The 21,130-nt window shown below is 37.2% G+C and overlaps 1 protein-coding gene across 1 annotated transcript in view; it reads left to right on the top strand.

Annotated features, from left to right (window-relative positions):
* LOC139719416 (glutamyl aminopeptidase-like) overlaps positions 1 to 21,130 on the top strand; it is a 33,336-nt gene that overhangs the window by 465 nt on the left and 11,741 nt on the right. The window contains exons 2-12 of the mRNA XM_071630832.1: positions 5,037 to 5,211; positions 7,301 to 7,397; positions 11,929 to 12,070; positions 12,705 to 12,836; positions 13,886 to 14,006; positions 14,916 to 15,070; positions 15,578 to 15,691; positions 17,159 to 17,293; positions 17,718 to 17,783; positions 18,914 to 18,979; positions 20,212 to 20,393. Coding sequence (XP_071486933.1) covers positions 5,037 to 5,211; positions 7,301 to 7,397; positions 11,929 to 12,070; positions 12,705 to 12,836; positions 13,886 to 14,006; positions 14,916 to 15,070; positions 15,578 to 15,691; positions 17,159 to 17,293; positions 17,718 to 17,783; positions 18,914 to 18,979; positions 20,212 to 20,393 — 1,385 coding nt within the window. The remainder of the gene's footprint in view (positions 1 to 5,036; positions 5,212 to 7,300; positions 7,398 to 11,928; positions 12,071 to 12,704; positions 12,837 to 13,885; positions 14,007 to 14,915; positions 15,071 to 15,577; positions 15,692 to 17,158; positions 17,294 to 17,717; positions 17,784 to 18,913; positions 18,980 to 20,211; positions 20,394 to 21,130) is intronic.

Genomic DNA, 21,130 nt, shown 5'->3' with positions numbered 1-21,130 from the left:
ATGGACAGTAAATTATGACGTCATATATGGCTATCGGTACTGATTTTGTAATAGTAATTTTTGTCTGTCTATTTCCCGAGATAGTCAATAATACACCACAAAGATCATCTTATTTTGCATGCATGCTCACTAAACACATAAACATATAAATGTATGCAGTAATATGAATACAATAACAAACGAAAACTACCTCCTACGGACCATTACGAAAGAGGATTGATAACTAGTCTATAGTACTAGAATAGTCATTAATGAAAGCAGAAAAGTTACTTGTATACTTAAAGAAGAAATGACAGAGAAATCTGAATGGAAAGAAGCCACAAAATCCAAATCATATACCAGTATCCAATGCCTTAACTCGTAAGCCAAAGTTTCTTTCTGCTTGAGTCCACTACGCCGTCAGGAATACATGTAACGTATGTTTTTACTGTCCCCACAACCTAAGTTAACAGGCAGAAGTAAACCTGACGTTACCCTCCCCCTCCTGAATTCACAAGGTGACTGTTTCTGATTATGCACGCCTGAAACTGTTTTTGAGCAGTGCTTGACTATATACATCGACTGACTCTGAAATTTCTTGGCCCTCCTTCAAAAACGGAAGTGAAATCATTACCCAAAGCCTGAAACATCCCCTGGATCCTTCGCTTACTCACGTTAAAGGGATTAACTGCACGCGCAAAATTATTGGTAGGGCACATCATAATGAGGTCTAATATCTGTTCAAAAGATGATTTCTGGGTGCCGTTGAATACAATTATGTGCCATTTTGGCTGAAAATACGAAAACCGGCTGTCGCAGGAGTGGAACGATATACAGAAAAAATAGTAAGAATTGCACAAATGATAAATCATGAAAAGGACACATGCCCTCTACGCACGCGTGTACTGACATAGGATGATTATTATCGCTCCTTCTATAGAGGAGATGAGCCAAGTGCTCTTACGTGCTCGTGTTTTTCATGACTCAAGAAATACGAAAACATGAGATCGATCTCGTCTATATGTTTGATCGAAACAAACAAAGAAGAAATCTAGTTTCCATTTTCTTTCGTGTAGGGATGTGTTGCAAGAGTAATATGAACAGACGTGAAGTTTATGTTTACACCTGTGAAGGATATTCCACCTGTTTGCAGCATTTACAATCATCTTGCATCCATCACACTACACTTTGATAGCTGTTATCTTGTGAGAAAGGATTAGGGAGGATTCAGTGCGCTGGAAGGGAAATTGATGCTGAGTCATTCCACAACTATGTACCTGTGACTCGTACAGTTTCAGCCTGTAAACAGCATTCTTGTGTCATGGAGGTTTGCCCCTTTCCCCATCTTTGAAGAAACAGTCTTTCAAAAATGGCCTCGTTATGTTTGCACGGTCAATTGCAGAGTTTGATTTTCAATGTGAAATATCAAAGTTTCATTTGAAATGGTTAATTATATTTGAGAGCTGACTTCCTTTTTTTTTAAAGTGTGAGTTTGGGTGTGTGTATAGTTTGGGTTGTTTTCCAAACAACGTTCAGATCCGTGCACACGCATTTGCAGCGACAGAGCCCTTGCAACTGTTTAAAGAAGAAATCCACTCCAAAAGGCTATCAGTTTCATGCATAATAAAGTATTAAAGAGAAGAAATATGTGCAGAACAGTGCAAAACAATGATAGGAAATAAGGAAGTTATGATATTTTGAAATTTCAAAATTTTCGGAAAACACTTCCTGACCAGTCGTTATGAATATCGAAATCAGCAATATGAAGATAACATGCTCTCAATATTTTTTTTATTCATTGCATTTACGGAAGTGACAAAAATCTCATGTTTCAGCCGTATGAAAAATAAAACTTTCGTTAAACAATCCAAAATGAAAAAGAACAAATGTTAACTCTGACGTATTTTGGTATGGGAATATATGCCTTTACCTGTGTTAGCTAAAAATAAGAATTTTCCGAATTAGAATTCATAAGTAAAATACATAAGAATTGTTGCGGCACGATATCATCAACTCGCTCATTTGAATATTCGTAAGGACTGGTCAAGAAATGTTTTTCGAAAAATGTGACATTTCAAAGTGTCATATCTTTCTCATGTCATATCCGATTTTTGTCATATTGTTAACGTTCTGTAGGGATATTTCCTCCCTTTCTTGTAGATTTTATTTATTTGGGGGAGGATTTCTTCTGTAAAAAGGAAAATTATGACCAGTGTGCCTCGGCCGATCAGCTTGGTGTAATTGGGGCCACGGCTCTACGAAGATAACCACAAACATCGATTCAAACGCTCCCCTATTTATCAGCGGAATATTTCTGAATATTTTCTGATTGATAAACGTGATTACACACACACACACACACACACATTCTATGGCCCAAAGTAGGCCTATCTTCCTGAACCTCACAAACCATTTCATCATAATATAAACAGGCATTGACTGACACGACACCCGAGAAATCTTATCTGACACTTGACCTTTTCTCTTTTGGAATGATACCTTTTAACCCGGGATAAGGGTATAGTTTAAATTACAGTGTCGCCGATTTCAAGCTGTGTAGGCATACACATCGGGCGGGCCAATGACACTTTGCAGATAGCTTTATAGTGCTATAAATTTTCGATGAGATATTGCTTATCTGTACCAAATCCCAGAGTCACTGATCGTATACAGACGGATTCGGTTTGGGTGCCGTTAATATGTTTATATCTATTTCAACCATACCCCAATATTCGGTAACTCTTTTGAGGCTTAAGTATGCCTAACAATACAATTAATTTCATACACTGACATAGCAATGCACCTTACTCATTGCATAGCCCATTAAATCATCTTTTCTTCTAATGTTTAAAGCCCCCTGCAGTTATGACCGATGTAAGTGTTTTAAACCCAACGGATCTATGGGAAATGATCAGATGATTATCGTTGAGGAATGAGGTAGACATTCCAATATTTATTATAGATGTTATAAAGTGAAATGCAACGGTTTTCATAACATTTAAAATAAAGAATTTCAAAAAAAGTCACTGGGCCAAACATTTAAGATGTTTCGAAAATTGCATCAGTGTCAGAAAACAATAGTGTTCCAAATAAAACATATGCCCAGGTACGTGTTAAGTCACTGATGATAACAGAGTCAGATACATAAATAGGACACAGATATTAATTTAGTCACGAGACAATACTTGCAATGTCAGCAAACATAAACCAGTATGTGGCTAACAAACGGGGATGAAACGACCATAAATTGTGATTAGTATTACATACAGAGAAAAGTAAAAGATACCACAAGATATTCAAGCAAAGCCAATTAAAACTAGTTTCTGATTTTTTAATGCCATGTTTTGTTTCTTTCATGATAATGAGGATCAATAGAGACTTTGCAGCATCAAAATGGTTTATTTTGTAATTTGTTATAGTTAGTTATAGCAAACTTTCCTCTCCGAAATCTAATACAAGTCTGTGATAATGGAAAGCCAATGGATGCCTTCATCATGATAATTCACTCGATTAAAGGGCTGGTATAATATTATGGTACTGGTTGAGGTGAGAATTCAGTTAACTTTTTGCAAGATACTTAGAAACCACTTCATGAAATATTGAAAAGCATACAATTCTAAGACGAATTCAAACATTTATGAAAATTGGTTTTGAAGTGGCTGAGATATCCAAAAACAAAGTAATTTGAATAAAAGGTTATGGGTCCCACCTTTTGTTAGGATAACAGAGTCAGATACATAAATAGGACACAGATATTAATTTAGTCACGAGACAATACTTGCATTTCACCACCAAATTTCGTCAAATAAACTTTGAATTCCTCTTAGAATTATATGCTCTTTCATATTTCATAAGAAGTTTCTCATTATCTCAAAAACTCTTCATCAAAAAACGTTGGAAACCTCAAGCCTCATCGCAACCGAAACTGTACCATCCCATTACACTCTTTAACTCAATACTAATTGCCAATTGCATGAGGAACTTCGTAAACTTCGGCCATCGCTGAGTATCAACTGGTGTTACCTTTGCCTGGTCACGGGAAGGCTCTATCGATTTAGCAAACAGGAGGAGTTGCAAATAAAGATTAAACTTCTTATCATTCACCTCCTTATCTAACTTAAGACTGTTTGCATTCACATTTGAGTGTTTTGGTGTGTGTAAAGGACACAAGCTTTGTGGGCACGATGGCATGATAGGTTATAACTCAATTGGCAATTACTTGCTCATAAAGTGGATCACAATGTATAAAAGAAAATGAGACTTGCACACGTTCTCACTATTTGTCCCCGGTATTTGTCAGAAATCTAGAAATCAAAAACACAGTTTTGTCTGATAAGAAAAGAATGAGTTGTACTCTTAAACAGTGGCTGCAGAATTGTCCCTTTTGTCATTCATTCGGTAGAGGATAATTTCCTCTTATTTTGAAGTTTATTTATTTTTGGGGTAGATTTCTTCTTTAAAAGGCAATTCCAGTGCAGCTGAAAGGTAATCTGAAAAGAAGGAATAAAAACGTCTTGGCACAATGGTGAAAATTTTATCTATTAACATAGGATGAAAATTAAAGAAGCTATATATGACATTTTGAATTTTCGCTAATTTTTCAGGAAACAGTTCTTGAACAGTTAATATGAATATGCAAGTAGTGAAGTAATGATGCTCATCCCCTCACAACTTGTCATATACTTTGTAATTACAATTTTGAAATGTTCAGCAGAAATTAGGGAAACTTCACAATTTCATAACTTCCCTTATCCTTTCTTCCTATTCTAATCAAATTTCCATTATTGAACTTGTAAGATATTACTCTTTCTTTTCAGACTAAATTATTACTGTACTAGAAGTTCCTTTTAGTTTAATGCACTGAAGTCAAGCACCTGGATTGACTAACTTTGACCTGTTGTGACGTTTGCAGATGGTTCAAGTACTGCTTATCTTTGTATGCAATTACGGCATAGAGTGGATAGATATCTTACCAGAAGTGGAAAAGGGAAAAAACGCTACTACGATAGCAAAAACGATTTATCTGCACTCTATTTCTTTCTTTTTTTTTAATCTAGGTCGAAGTTACTGGAGATGCACCTGTCATGTTTCCACGCCTTCACATCAAAGCGATGACAATTTACGACGTCAAAATTACCGATGAGGCAGGAGTTGAGCAGACACTAGATGATCCATTTTTCTATGAGCCCAACGAATTTCTTGTCATACCACTGATGACCGGCCTGAACATAGGTAACGAACTATGCCATGACTACAGTAACTGTTATTCTGGCAGCTATCCTAATAGCTACGTGAATTCATAACTGTATCCTTATACCTTAAGCCATTTTAATCCCTACCTTCAGGAATATGTTCTTTTTTTTTAAATCTCAGATTGAATTGAAGAGGGTATCTGACTCATGAGTAGAGAATATCGACGTGTTTCGCAATGCCCTTGAAATGCCTAATGAAAGTACATAAGTGAGACGAAGATTTACGTTGGTTTACGTGTCATTGAAGGAAGAAATACAATCAAGAAACTGGCTCACGTCCACGGAGTTAGTACAATGTGAACAAGATAGTTTTAACCGTGCATTATTTTTTTCAAGCAAAACCTGAGAGAGATTCAAATCTGAGATATCTTAATCAGTCTACGTAGACTTGTAGAGGCTTTATCCAAGCAAGCCTTCGTAATGTGCACACAGATCAGATTGACCAGACTGACCCATGGAGCAAAGATCGAGTTCATCAATTTCAGGGGGCTGGGTGAAGGGGGTGGGGGCTGGGTGAAGGGGGTGGGGGTTGGGGGAGGGGGTCTTCTGACACATCTGGAGTTCTTTTTTGGCTTTCCGCGTACATTTACCCTATAAATGTATACAAATGATTATATAGACAATATTAATGTGAATGTTACTGTACGGAGGCTTACATAATACGGTCCCGCCCCCTCAAGAAAAACACTGGAAAATATGGCTCAATCACGATCGCAGATAGCATATTGTGGTTTGTTTGCGATTGATAGTTGAAAGAGTTTCATCGTCTGTGTAAGGCCCGGTAAACATGTCCAAATAATGAAGACCAGCCAGTTCTGAATAAAGACGAAGAATGAACATCAAGTGTCTACATGGTGTGCGAAGATAAAAAAAACCAGGAGCGCCACGTGGAGGGTTATGTGAATGTTTGAAAGCAGTAACGATTTCAATGGTGATGTATGTATCGCAATCAACAACAACAACAACAACAACAACAACAACAAAGAAATAAAATAAATCACATCTGCTTTAAAGAAACAGTGCATGGTTTTGCGTTTTGCGTTTTGCACATGTATTTTTTTTTTCTTTGTAAACCAAAGATTACAATTTTTCCTGAACACACTCAAACCGACGGACAAGTTTTTAACTGTTCATTTGAAAAGAGTTTCTCCAAGAAGATGTGTAATCAATAATCGTCTTTTACATAAACTTGATGTATAATTCCCTATATCTATAAGATAGATATTAGTATAAATGTCATTATGCACATTGACATGTGAATATAGTTAACAATCGTTATTATACAAAGAGTACCGAATCATAAATTTAGTTATATCATAATGCTGAAATGAATCGATAATAAGATAACTGAAGTGATTGGTTTGATTACACTGATATCACCTCTTTGACCTGATAAAGAATCTGATGTCATGGCACTTTGAAAAGACTTTTAGCTTGAAGTGATAATTATCGTGTTTTCTGCGAGAAATGCGGATTTGGGAGCACCTCTGGATATTCTCATTATTGCACTGCCTGTCGCAATCCAACTGCTGAGAAAATTGTCACTATTTCACCGCATGCTCTATGTTCATCATTATCATATTTCAAAGACTTTTCTTGGTGATTTTCTGAGATTGACCTTTAAAATATATATTAAATTGTTATGAAGATATTTTTGGTTCTGCTTTTTCTTTTTACCATACACGCATTGATTATAGTAACGAAAAATAATGGAGATAAAAACAGGTTCCACATCAACGATTATAATTAGGCTCAAATTTCGAAGGCCTTGCAAATGTGAAATTTCTCTCTCGTGACTATGAGTAATAATGGCAATGGTAGAGGCGGTATGATGAGGGAAATAACACATGGTAATATTAAAAGTAACTTAGTTCTCATACTAAATCCTTCACTGCTGCTTCTCTGAAACCCAGGCTCGAAAGATGAGGATTCGTCATCAACATCATCATCTGCATCGTGCTCTTGAAAACATATTCGACTCTGTTTGGTCACTACAGCGCCCCAAGTATTATTCCAATCATACAAGTTAATATTGTCACATTTCCACTGGTTTCACTGATTTCTCCCAGGTAATTACAGAATAATCATCGATTTCTACGGTTTGTTGAATGAGACAATAGTGGGATTTTACAAGAGTGTCTATCAGGACGCTGACGGTACAGACAGGTGAGTTTCATCATGGTCGCTACCACAATGTGCTTTCATTTTGAAACATGACCATTGTAATTACTACACAGTCATGTATGGCAATATTTAAAGTGTGTATGCCAATATGGATAGATGTATACATGTATATATATTATTCACACACAGAGAGGATAGTCAGATTAGAAGAGAGATATATGACACAGGGAAGTGCAAAATATTATGTCTAGGCAGGGAGGTGGTCCACCTCCCTGGTCTAGGTATCTAGTTTATATAACTCTGCGGAAAGCATGTCACGTGCATGTAATGGGCCTTCCTAACTGCATGACTTTTTCTTTAAAAAAAATCTTCTGATTCTGGGATGGCCAAGAGGTTCAAGATGGAAACAAAATCAAGATCTGTTTTTTGTGATTTTTTTTTCATTTGTGTTTTTTTCTTTGAAAGATTTTAAAGAGCCTCGTAATTGAAATGTTAAATCGTCACTTCCTGCAAATGTTTCCTGCAAATGTTTCGTGATGACTTTAAGTGGGCTGTGTTATTTCTTTTCACGCAACTTCAACTAATCAAACGATATATTTAACATACATTTGTGTGTGTGTGTGTGTGTGTGTGTGTGTGTGTGTGTGTACGTGTGTATGTGTGTACGTGTGTGTGTTCGTGAGAGAGTTGTGCTGTGTGTCACATCTGGCGTATTGATTGGGTGCATAGTATGTGATACAACTGTTGCCGATAAATACGTATGATAAGATTCCCACACCAAGCACGCCAACTATAATACTAGAACCTCAATTTCTTATTCCTCTTCATTGGATACATAAAAAGCTCGAGGTACAAATTCACTGCAACGAATTAACATTATCATATCACCTAAACATTTGTAAAAAAAAAAATCAAACAAACAAACAAACAAAAACGTTCTAATTGTCTTTCCATCTCAATGAGACGACTGCAAATTCAGCCATGCAGAGAAACTCATAGTCACACGGTGTAGATAGAATTGCAAAGGGTTGGATATAATCAGGATACCTTTCCTATTTCATTAGAAGACGATCTTGCAGATGCTCGTCACGAAGTGTAATTGTAGATCTATCGACCATACTATAAAAGGGATAAGGGAAAGTAATGATGATGAACAGAACACTATGTAATCTGCTATTTTAATGTTTGCATATTTCCACAAATTGGTCACATCCATATAATATCTCATTATTTTGCCAACACGTAGACAACCTACTCTTTAATATATATATATATATATATATTTATATATATATATATAAAATCATATATATGTTTATGTATGTATATGTATATATCAAAGAGTAGGTTGTCCACGTCCACGTCTAAATATACGTATATATGTATATATATATATATATATATATATTATTATTATTATTATTATTATTATCATTATTATTATATATACGTATGTTGTCCGCCTCAATGAACAGGTCTTGCTCTCTGCTTTAGGTGTATAAAAGATTATTCATCTGCTGGTCAGCTGCCATCGTTTCGTGAAAGTCAAGGTCACGTCTATAGTTCGGTTGGTTTGGGGATCATTGATTTTCAGTCAATCGATCAGCAAGATGTGACTTAAATTTAGCGGTAATCATGCAAAGTACACAGCCCATAATCAAGAAAATATTTGTATGTCACGGTAATTACTCAAAGACAACAGCATTGGTGCCGTCAACATTTGCTCACTGGTCGTCCCCTCCCTTCTTCCGTTTCATAACAAAAGATGTAAGATATTGAGCTAAGCTTATTGAGGTAGAGGAACTGAAGTTTAATCTGTGATGGGTTGCCTCCACTAAGTCATATCCCATCGATCATGTCGAAATCAACTGAAGCTATAGCCTAGACAGCTAGACAGCAATTTCGATGATATTGCAACTCAATTTTATCAGTTACTATTTTTTTTTAAACAGAGTTCTGAACATAACAGAAGACTCCTTTAACTTTGACAGTGCTATACGGCCTTGATTATTGTGCATGGTCTTTCGGTGTTCATGTGTATTTTAATGAACGACATTTTATGGACTCTATACCAATATACAGTATATCCAGGGTACTGGAATAATAACCATGACGAGAAGGAAGTCTCCCAACACTTATAACCAGAATGATTTCCTCTATATTATTAGAATTGTTATATAATGATTACGCACATGTACTTGAATGAAAGCTATCCGTTTTTACTAAGGATTATTTACACTTTCGCGTAGAGAATTAGGAAAACATAGTAACTATCTGGTTACTGTTCTGTACAAACGTGCGTATCATATCGTGTCATATGATGATAGGTATTTAATGTATTGTATGAAAAGAGAGAGGGAGAGAGAGAGAGAGTGATGGAAAGAGAGATGGTTTCAGTGTTACAGTGTACATGCTGACTGTGTGTTTTGTTGGTGTATTAGTTTGTAATAATATGTGACACCTTATGAGTTCTTGTGATTATCTGATCATGTATTCGTGTTTGTGTTTATGTATGTTTTTGTGTTCGTGTGCGAACAAGTGTATGAGCACAACACGCAGTATATTTTACAATATACACGTTAAACAAAATATGAAATAAAAATATGCTGTATTTTGTCATGTTGGGAAAATATGCGTTCGTGTGTGTATGTGTGTGTGTGTGTGTGTGTGTTTGTTTATGTGCTTGTATGTTTGTATGTCTGTGTGTGTGCGATTGCTCCGTCTGAGTATATAAAAATGATAAAATTAAATTCTAAGTGACGACTTCAGCAGCAGGTAATGCAGATTATATGATCTCGTCGTGATAGCTCTATAGCTATCTCTTTGTGCTCGCAGGTTGATAAGGTTATTAAGGAGCGTGACTGAATAGTTAATAACGTTAAATTAATACCATAAAATCTTAACCAAAGGGCGTTAGGTACAAGGGTATCCATACAGTCACCCCTGAGATAAAGGGCTACACCCATCGTCATGGGCTGTGAGTGACTGCTTTTTAAGTAGTCAAACTCACCAGAAATCGAGGCGCTTAGTTTCCTTGATTGCTAATTACACCTTCTCTGTTGGTTCGACCGGTGCGACGAGGGCAAAGTTAACTACACTATCTGATACTGGAAAGATAACTCTGCAACCATGTGATGCTTCAAGAAAAAGAAAATAAATATGCTTGGCCACGTCTTTGCAAATACAGAGAAGATACTCTTGTTATCATACAAGTTGCTAAACCCATTTTACTTCCCGTTTTGTAATGTCTTTCCACTCTGCATTCCGAATATCTGTCAACTCGAACTTATCAATAATTCTCTACCACATAGGCTTAACATACACACATTCCCAAATAATGTTTGTGTGTTTATACCATTTACTTGCAAAGAGAACACTGACACAACCGAACTTGAAAAAATAACTCCATGTAATTTATACTGAAATCACCAGACTTGTGTCAAGACCGTATATCGGCCCTAAAAATGTGGGTGATTTCTCTTTTTTTTAAGTGAAAAAACGTTTTGACTATCTTACTTCATAAAGTGTATGATTGCTGTATAAATGATATTTGTTATAAAAAGTTGATACACTTTTCTTGACGGGACATCTTGAAACAATATCATATCTTCAAACATTGTAAGCAAAATATACTTCAATTCTCTGAATCAACCAAATAAAACGCATATGTAGCATATGCAAATCATATAGTTGCTAAACAGCTTTTCCCAAAAGCTCTATCAAAACCTTTAACAAATATCTTTTTTTTTCTAACTGCTCAATAATAGAACCATCATCACCTGGAGACTTATCTAATGGCACACAGTAAAGGATTCCCAAACGTTGATCTTTAGTAATTTTTGCTTCACGCAAACATAATTGAAGAACACGAAGAATATCTCAGTTGTTAAAGTATATAATTATAATACATTTTACACTTCAACGCACGCATACACAAACACACACACAAACACGAACACACACACACACAAACACGAACACACACACGTACACACACACACACACACACACACACACACACGCACACAACAAAGAGAAATCCAAAAGACATGAACCGAGGACGTGTTAATTCCTCTGTTAAAGAGATACCTACGCTCTACTCACCACTAACTTTGCATGTTACGAAACTCCCGAACAATTTGACGATAACATCTTTCATCTGTAAGTTCTCAATGCAGAGCGACCTCGTGTTCGCACGGTGTACATGGTAAACCAAGCCGAAACCCAGGACTATGGTTTACTGCTTTCTTACCTAGTTTTTCTCCACTCCGTTCCAATAATATCGAGACGAAAATGTATCCGTGAAACTAACAATGATCGCAGAAACACAATCACACTTGGAAGATACACAATAAAGCTTTAGAAAATAATAGATAATGCATGAATTCATACATAAATAAACACACACATACGTACAGGACGTAACGCACGGGTTAATTAAAAAAATAATAATGACTTTGTGACTTATCTTCAGGCATCTTGAAAATTCATGTCGACATGCAAACATTAGCAAAGGGTATGTTTATGCGTTTTTTTGCTGCTCGCTATAATGATGTTTGATGATGCTTTCCAGGGCAATCGCAACGAGTAAGTTCCAACCGACGGATGCTCGCCGGGCTTTCCCCTGCTTCGACGAGCCCGCCTTCAAAGCACGGTACACCACCTCTCTTGTTCACCCTCCCGACTACTTTGCGCTCTCCAACATGGATGAAAACGTAAGTTCCTCCCCCGGTCTGTTTGTCAGTCTTTACTGTTATATCTTGAGTTCCCTTTCCCTCGTTTTTCTTTCTTTCTATTTCATTCTCTCATACTTTCACTTTCTCTTTCAATCTCCCGATCTCCCCACCCATTTGTCTCTCCCCTCCCTCTCCTCCTGCCTCTTTGCTTCCGTCGATTGGATTTGAGCAATGGGGAAGAGTGAGAATATTGTTATATTTGTTATGTTTAATGTTATCTTTAATTCAAAACAAAACATGATTATGGGCCGCCAATGAAGTCGACTGAAATAGGTAATCCAAAAGTATTTTGGTAGTGTCTGTTTGGGGTTTTGTGTGTGAATTGTCTGCGCATTGATTTTTGACAAACAGAAGGATTCTTCTCCTTGAATACTGTTTTACCCATCTCTTCCCTCTTCAACCCCCTCGAACCGTCGAGGGCAATAACTTCAATAGGTGAAGATTTGTATGCCTTGCGGGCCCGATGTACACTTGTTTGTATCAGGATAATAGAGAAACAGCGCCCTCTGGAAGAGCAATGACAATGAAGCTGTTACCCTCGACGGTTGCAATATTGCTGTCCAAAGTACATTGTATACATTAATAATTGAAATGTGTCTACTTCTGTTTCCAGCGCACCGAGACATATGGAAATGACCTACAGATAACGCACTTTAACCCGTCTGTTCCCATGAGTTCGTATCTGGCGTGTTTCATTGTCTGCCAGTTTGACTACAGAGAGATGAACCTCACGAGCGGTATTCCGGTAAGTTCAATACGTTGCAACAAACATTCGACTCTTAACGTTTATACCATGTTCCAGCAACACATTTCAGGTCATCGTGGACAAAACGGGATGGACGTGAGACGACGCGGGGGAGGGTTTGGGCAAACATGGCAAGCTGTGATTGTCATGGATCCCGGGCTGGATTTTTTAACTGTTTAAAAAAACAAAACAAAACAAAACAAAAAACAAAAAACAAACAAACAAACAAACAAACAAACAAAAACAAAACAAAACAAAACATAAAAAAGAGATTAAAAATTTCCACTTGCAGTCACGCTTCGAATTAGAAACACAAGGGGCGCGCCGAAGTAAAACAGGGTGAACGCAATAAAACGTGACACTTCGTGATAGGTAAATACATGAAAAGTAACATTTTACAAGCACAACAGCGAATATTAGATTTAAAAACCTATAAAAACTTTGGGAAGTTACGAAATTGTAAGGTTTCTCAAAACTTTGCAAACCATTTCCCGAATAGTTTATGTGAATATGCGTCTTAGCGAGTTGATGTCATCATCTTGCGAAAAGAGGATGAAAATTTTATTTTTTATCTTTATTTATGTTTTTATTCTCCTCTTCTTTTTTTCTGTAAAAGTGTGAAACATCTGGCAGAATAACATCAGAATAATGATTAGTAAGATAAAGGAGTTGAGACTAGGGCATGAATGTATGTAACTATAAAATAGAGAAAATGTTAAGATAATTATTATGTACAAGCCATATGGCAAGTTGTGAGGCGGTGACATCATCAAAAAAGCAAAACTTCACAATTTCACAGCTTCCTATCTGATATAGTAATCAAATTTTTACAATTGTGCTTACAAAATGTGACTCTTTCTTGCCATGAACCATGCTCATGATTCTTTTTCTCCTCTCTATCCCCTCCGCTCCTCTCTTTCTCTCTCTTTCTTTCCCCTCTTTTCCCATCGCTACCACTCCTCCTACATCCTCCTTCATCCAACATCCTCCTCCTCGTCCTCTTTACCTCATCTTTTTCTTTCTCTTCTCTCCCCCTGTTCTCCTCCTAGTTCCGTGTGTACGCCCCTCCCGATGTTATCGATCAAGTGGAGTACTCTTTGCGTATCGGTGTGAACATCACTGAGTATTACGAGTATTACTTTGACATACCATACCCACTTCCCAAGCTTGGTGAGTAAGCCATCAGAATCGCAAAGCCTCAAAGCAGACCAAATTAATTTTGCATTTCACATTTTGTTGAAAAAAAAAAGCTTGTATGTTCCTATACCGAGCAATAGCAATGCCGTTGTTAGAAGCATTGATATTCACTTGTATGACTTATGAATTAATACAATGTATAAAAATAATAATATATAAATTTATAAAGCACAGAACGTACAGACATATATTCTTCTGCGCTGCAAAAGCTTCTGATTTGCTAAGTAATGAACAGATTAAATGAAAAATGTGTTTTGAGTCGTAATTTAAAAACTGCTACAGTTGGGGAATCCCGGACTTCTAATGATAGATCATTCCAGAGTTTGGGAGCTACACAGGCCAGGGGCGGATCCAGGAATTCTTTGAAGGGGGGGGGGGGGGGGGGGGGAGGGCGCAAGTAATATTTCTGATGGCACTTCCGGGTTTCATTTCATTCTTTTTTTCTTTTTATTTCTTTTGTTTAAAGGGGGCGTGCATCTCTTGCGCCCCCCCCCCCCCTTGGATCCGCCACTGCAGGTAAATGCTCTGTCTCCCAATGTTATTTTTGTTTTAACTAAACACGCAGAGCATTTGCTTCTATAACTGGGTTTTCAGTACACTGATAATCTAAGGAGGCGATCATTTCAACCTAAGACATAAGCATGTTTCACCAATTACCATTGAAGTTTATGCCTATAACAAGTCATGAGGTCAAATCACAATTCTAGAATAATCCTATAATAGGTCAAGAAGACAATAACATTCTACGTTATGAATTAATACCTACCTGATTTCGAGGGACCTTCACTGCTTTGTTTGAAAAAAAAATACAGAAGTATAGGGCAAAGAATAAAGATTATTTTTTAGAGAGACCATTCAGCTCTTATATCATTTTATCCACAGACATGATCGCCATTCCTGATTTCAGTAGTGGAGCCATGGAACATTGGGGTCTGATTACATACCGAGAGACGAACCTCCTCTACGATCCCCTCGAGTCGGCAAACAGCAACAAGCAGCGTGTCGCTGCAGTGGTCTCCCACGAACTTGCCCACATGGTAATAATGATGATAATAATACACACATACGATTTTTATGGCGCCGTTTCTATTTTGAATGAACACTTACTGCAATCAGAAGCTGGTCCGTGAATTAGAGTAGGCGAAGCGAATGCCGTCAACTTGAGATCAAATGTTTTAGACACTCCATAATCATGAAGTCAAACAAAGACCAAACGTCTGTACATGACTTACTTTGTAAAATTCAGTTTAAATGATGTTTGAATGCTTGCGGATAATACAATTATTTCGGCTTATATGCTGCTTGCTTTGTAATGTATCGAAAATGTATACTGGCAATATAACTATTACTTAGTAAGGAATAAGCTGATAATTAGTCATCGTGTGCAACATGTTAAATACTGGAAAATTATGCAAGTGTTGTCCGTGCTAACCAAATCTTCAAAAAAAAATGGGAGCTGGTAATATCCTGCTCAATGACCGCTATGGAACATGAATGTAATCAATATTAATTATTGTTATGCCTCTCTGAATGTCCGCTGACAGTGGTTTGGCAATATCGTAACCTGTCACTGGTGGGACGATCTCTGGCTAAACGAAGGGTTTGCAAGCTACGTGGAATACCTCGGGGTCGACCAAGCTGAGCCGACCTGGAAAATGGTACGCTACCTACAAGGTTTTGTACTGTTGGATGTTGTAGCGTTGGGTGTTGTAGCCTAGTGGTTCTAGCATGGCCGTATCCAGCGTGCGGGGGCGGGAAGGGGGGGGGGGGTCGCTGAGGGTGGCAGTTGGAACTTTTGATGACTACCAACATTTTTTTTTTCCATGCATGTTGTTATCTTATTTTTTAATACATTTATTATTTAACAAATGTTAATTCTCAATGCTCAAATGGTCAGAAGCGATAGCAGTGTGTTTGGGTGTGACACACACGCACATACGAATTGAACCTGGCATAAACCCAAAGGATAATTCACCTTGGGAATAAATGCGAGCTATCAACGCACTGACGCAGCTTTTTGAGTATGTAACATACGTTAACAGAAGAAAACTGACTAGAAATGAATATAATTTATTAGTGGAAAAATTTAAAATTTTCCAAAATTAAATGTCACCCCTAAAGTATGCATCACATCGTTGTATTTAATTCCTTTGAAAAAATGCAAAAACTCCCTCGTATGAGAGGCAGAACAACTTCCCTCCAACACCCTCCACCGCTGGGTCACTGCACTTCCTCTTGTTCCTAGCTCCTCCAGACACTGACATATTCCTGCGTACGGCTCTGTGCTTTTGTTTAAATCTCAACCAAGAGATCGTGTACTACTAGGTAATTGGACAATCTCTTCGGTTGACACCCTGTACTCAGATACATGTTTTTCAATTCCTTTCAGTGCACTCTCCTTCGTTCTTAGTAATTTGCGTCATTTGTTTTTTTTTTTTTCCGCGTGTACCATCATTGTACTGCGAATGTAAAATGGAAGTAAACCCTCGTTTTACTTTCACTCTTCATCGCTGTTTTTCTTCCTTCCTTTGATTTGATATTGTAAGATTACCTTTCTTACTCAAATCACTTTGTCTTTGTTTCTAGTTAGCAATAAGTTTAAGGGATGGTAAAGTATTGGTGGAGATGAGGATCGAGCTTTCAACTTTTTGCAAGATACCAAGAAATCACTTTTGGAATGATAGAGAGTATGTCATTCTAAGAGTAATGTTCTAAGTTCATTAGTTCACTATAGATGAAAATTGGTTTTGGAATGACTGAGACATCCAAAACACAGTAAAACAAAGTGATCCTGATAAAAGGTGGGTCCCGCATTTTAGGATTGCTCTGCTTTGGAAATCTCAAGCATTTTTCCTGTTTTCCTCAAATAAACATCGAATCCCTATTGGAATTACATTCTCTTTTATGTCAAAAGAGGTTATCATTATTTCAACAAAAATGTCAGAAACCTGAAGTTAGGTATCAATCAAAACTGTAAATATTCTTTTCCATGCAGATCACAGACAGGGCTATGTATATGATGTAGTACTTGACCACATCGCGCTGATTACTCAGTATATAATATCGTAATTTCTTCCCATCGAGAAAAGTCTTCAGGGCATTTCTTTGAACCTTTCTTTCATCAGATGGAGCAATTCGTAACATCTGACCTGCATTACGTAATGGGTCTGGACCAGATTGTATCGTCACATCCCATTATTGTGGAAGTCAACCACCCCGACGAAATCAATGAGATTTTCGACTCAATCCCGTACAGTAAAGTGAGTCGCGGACTTACACTGTATACTTGCAATGTAATTTAGGCCTACTTGTTCAGCAGTGCAATCTTACGTATTTGAGACTTCAAATAAAGACAGAAATATAAATTTCGTACTCGCTTTGATTTTTTAACGCTATTATTATTTCTTTAAATTGAATAAAGGAAATGAAAAATATGAAGTTTTGTATACGTGTTCAAGATCTTGTGTTGACCAGTAAGATGGTGGCGACCCTTGGCACTTCAGAAACGCTCAAGATATGAAGGAGAAGAAATGAAATCAGCAAGCCACGATATCATATCACGCTTTATCGATTTTTGAGGACTGTAGCGGAATCGCCGTTTAATAAGATGGCGAGGGGGTCAAAGCACTGCTTAAAAATAATCATAACCTATGTCTTTTCAATGTGTATTAATTTCGACTCTAGGGGGCGTCAGTAATACGCATGATGAACAATATCCTGGGAGAGGACGTGTTCAGAGCAGGAGTCACGGTAAGCTTCAATAGTTCTTGAAAACTATCCGATTTTTTGTTTTGTTTGTTGGTTTCTTCGTTTGTTTTTGTTTCGTGCACGTTTGCATCGAAAAACATAAAAACGAATATAACGATGAAATGACTTGCAAGTTGACGGCAATAAATGTAGTTCCTAAACACATGATTACCTGAACTTCCGATTCGCATCTTCATTGATCTACTTCGAAAATACTTGCAAAATATTCATGACAAATTCATAGCATCTTGCCATCAGAGATAAAAAGAATGAAAGAATATCAGAAGTTATTCGAACTAAATATTTAGTGTCATTTGATTTTCCGTACAAGTTGTATATTATTGATAGATTGTTACCTGGCGTGTATATGTATTATATTTGTTTCTGGATATTTTTTATAATCTGATTTCCGGGATATATTTTGTCACATTGAAAAATGAATAAATAAAAGATTTTTACGCTGATATCGCCAGGCCATGTTGTCTTGCCAGGAAATCGTTCTAGTTCACTAGACCTTTTGGCAAGTCTTTCTTATTGAAATACAGATGTTCTCTTGAGTCATCAAATAATTCGTGACTTCTCTATGAAGAAAGAGCCAATAGCAAGGTCTGGTATGCAAAAATTGCAATCACTGCCACGATTACTTTTCATGATGATGGCATATGATGAAAACGTGATGACTTGTAGTAAAATGTAATTAATGACCATGATGAAGATAGTATTGAAATGGATAAATATGCAGGGGCGGATCCAGGAATTCCGTAAAGGGAAGGCGCCTTTACAAAATTAAAGGGGGGCGCACTTGCCTATTTTTTTTAAACACACACGCACGCACACACACACACACATACACATACACACCCACACACACAAAGAATCTCTGGATCCGGGCACACTCCCCCCCCCCCCATTTTTTTCCTCTTTATTTCTTTTCTTTAAACCAAAAAAATAGACAATAAAGAGGGGAGGCACGCCCGGTGCGTCCCCCTCTGAATCCGCCACTGAATCTGAACATACATCAGTATATTATAGTATTGTGGTTACACTGAAGTGGTTGAATATAATATATACCACCGATAAATGTTATGGCAACAATGATTGATTGATGTACGTCATACTCTTCTTTCACACAGAACTTCTTGAAAAACAACATCTACAGCACTGCAGTCTCGGATGATTTGTGGGCTGAATTGACAAATGTGAGTTGTCTGTAAGATCTAGTGCAACTTTAAGAATTCATACGACACACGGACACAAGTTTATACAGTCTTTCTTTGTCTCTCGCGTGACACACATTCGCACACTATCAGCTGACTGTGGTGATCTTTAGAGGTTTGATAACGTGATTCGTTTTTATAGGGAGATGAGAGTCGATAATCAAAACTTGCTTCATGAGTTGCTGCTGTTATAACAAAAAGAAAACCCGCACTTATTGTCAATAGACTCCGTATTTCAAGGTATATAAATTAGGCCTAAAAACTACAAGTTAAATGTAGTCCCTTTGTTATCAATGTTCCTGTCATTACATTGCTGTGATTACTATAGGACATGCATGTTTATCAGTTACTGTATTCAGAAAGGCGCCCCAGTGCAGTCGGGGATGCATATAATCAAAATGTTCTCATGTAGAGAACAAAGACCCTATCTATCAGCAATTCTATGAGTTTTAATCGTTTTAATTATCCATACATTCACAGAACTGTCATTAAAAAAATAAATGTTGACCTCCGTATCTCCGCAATAACAGTCGAAAAAAAAGCATGTTACCACATAAAAAAAAATCAAGCATACATACATGTACATAGCAAGATGGGACAATATTCAAAAAGGCATAGATCTAGACTGTTTCTGTGAATACAGTCTGATGTGGATAATGTTGATCATTATTCTCTTCAACATGCTTCTCACTATTCTGAGAGAAAAATCTCCGTAAAGTAAGCTTGAAGTCTTTCAGTGGAGTTCATACTTTAGCCATGTGAGTTGCCATTCCCCAAAATACATGTGAAAGGGCATTCACGGACGTAGCTAGTTCAACGTATAATCAATATGTAGTTTATTCCCGAGCTTTCGGTCTTTTTAAACCTTCATCAGGGCTGTGAAGTGATACTCAAAATGACTCACTGGTATTAATATGGATGCTCTCTTTAGCAGTATAAGTCTAACTAACATAAGTCTATAATGACCATTTCATCAATGGATTGGCAGTTCTGCAAACAAGATACAATAATAATATGAATAAATCATGTCATATATTATTTGGTACATTTCATAAAATATATGATTATATCAGACTGTAACACGGGAATTTTCAGTCTGATATGATTATACATTATTAACAAACATCCCGTTGCGAGACTATATCAGACCCTTTTAAACCTTTTCCCTCAGAGATTCTGAAGGTCAGGCTCATTTATTTCCCTCTCTTATGCAGGCTTCTATAGAAGCCAACACCTCTGTAGACGTGAAAAGAGTCATGGATACCTGGACGCTCCAGATGGGATTTCCTGTCGTAACCATGAACACAAATGGCAATGATCTTAACGGCTCACAAGAGTGGTTCCTTGTTGACCCGTCGGCTAATAAGAGCGCAGATCTCTACGGAAGTATTTTTGAGTAAGTTTAGAATGCTCTTAGCATTATGCAAAGGCAGCTCGCAGTGGACTCGCACGCACACAGCGATCGGAACGGAGCTCGCTCGCAGCTCGCTGGTCGCGCTCTGTGTGTGCGTGTGCTGAAATTGTAGCGAGTTGCCTTTGCAAAAGGCTACGATGCTCTTTGCAAAAAACAAACAAACAAACAAACAAACATCACTAATGACGATATGTATAATCTCAATATATTTGACTCGGAGCACGAGCTGCTATTTTATAAGCAAATTTCAGAAAATGTCCCCAACATGTTGAGCTCTAAGACCAATGCAGTTTGGTTGTGACAAGCAGTGCTGTTTTGCAGGTAAAAACTTAACTTTCTCCTCTTATGGGACAAATTCGTACAACGTTTACGCTATCCTGTTGTTGTTGTTTTTTTTTCAGTTTAACTCTATCAATTTGATAAATGTTGTATTGCACGTTCCACATTAATATAAAAAAAGGAAATCACAGTGTTAAAGCTCGATACATGCAGTATGATATAGTTTCCCGGGATTAACTCTCATTATCACAATAACTATAATTGTTCAGTATGGGGCGCCAAGTGTCGCATGCCCTATTTCGTAACGAAATGACAATATTTCGTGGATGTGATAATCATTTAATTCGTTACGAAATGACAACATTTCGTTCACGAAATAGGGCATGCGACACTTGGCGCCCCATAGTTCAGCAAAGGTAAGTTGAGGTGATCGAGGTTCC

The sequence above is a fragment of the Diadema antillarum genome, unplaced genomic scaffold (assembly GCF_040938485.1).
Source record: "Diadema antillarum isolate AM-2024a unplaced genomic scaffold, OU_Dant_1.0 scf00000110, whole genome shotgun sequence".
Taxonomy (NCBI): Eukaryota; Metazoa; Echinodermata; class Echinoidea; order Diadematoida; family Diadematidae; genus Diadema; species Diadema antillarum.
The sequence above is the reverse complement of the archived record's forward strand: the minus strand, read 5'-3'. Positions and strand labels throughout refer to the sequence as shown.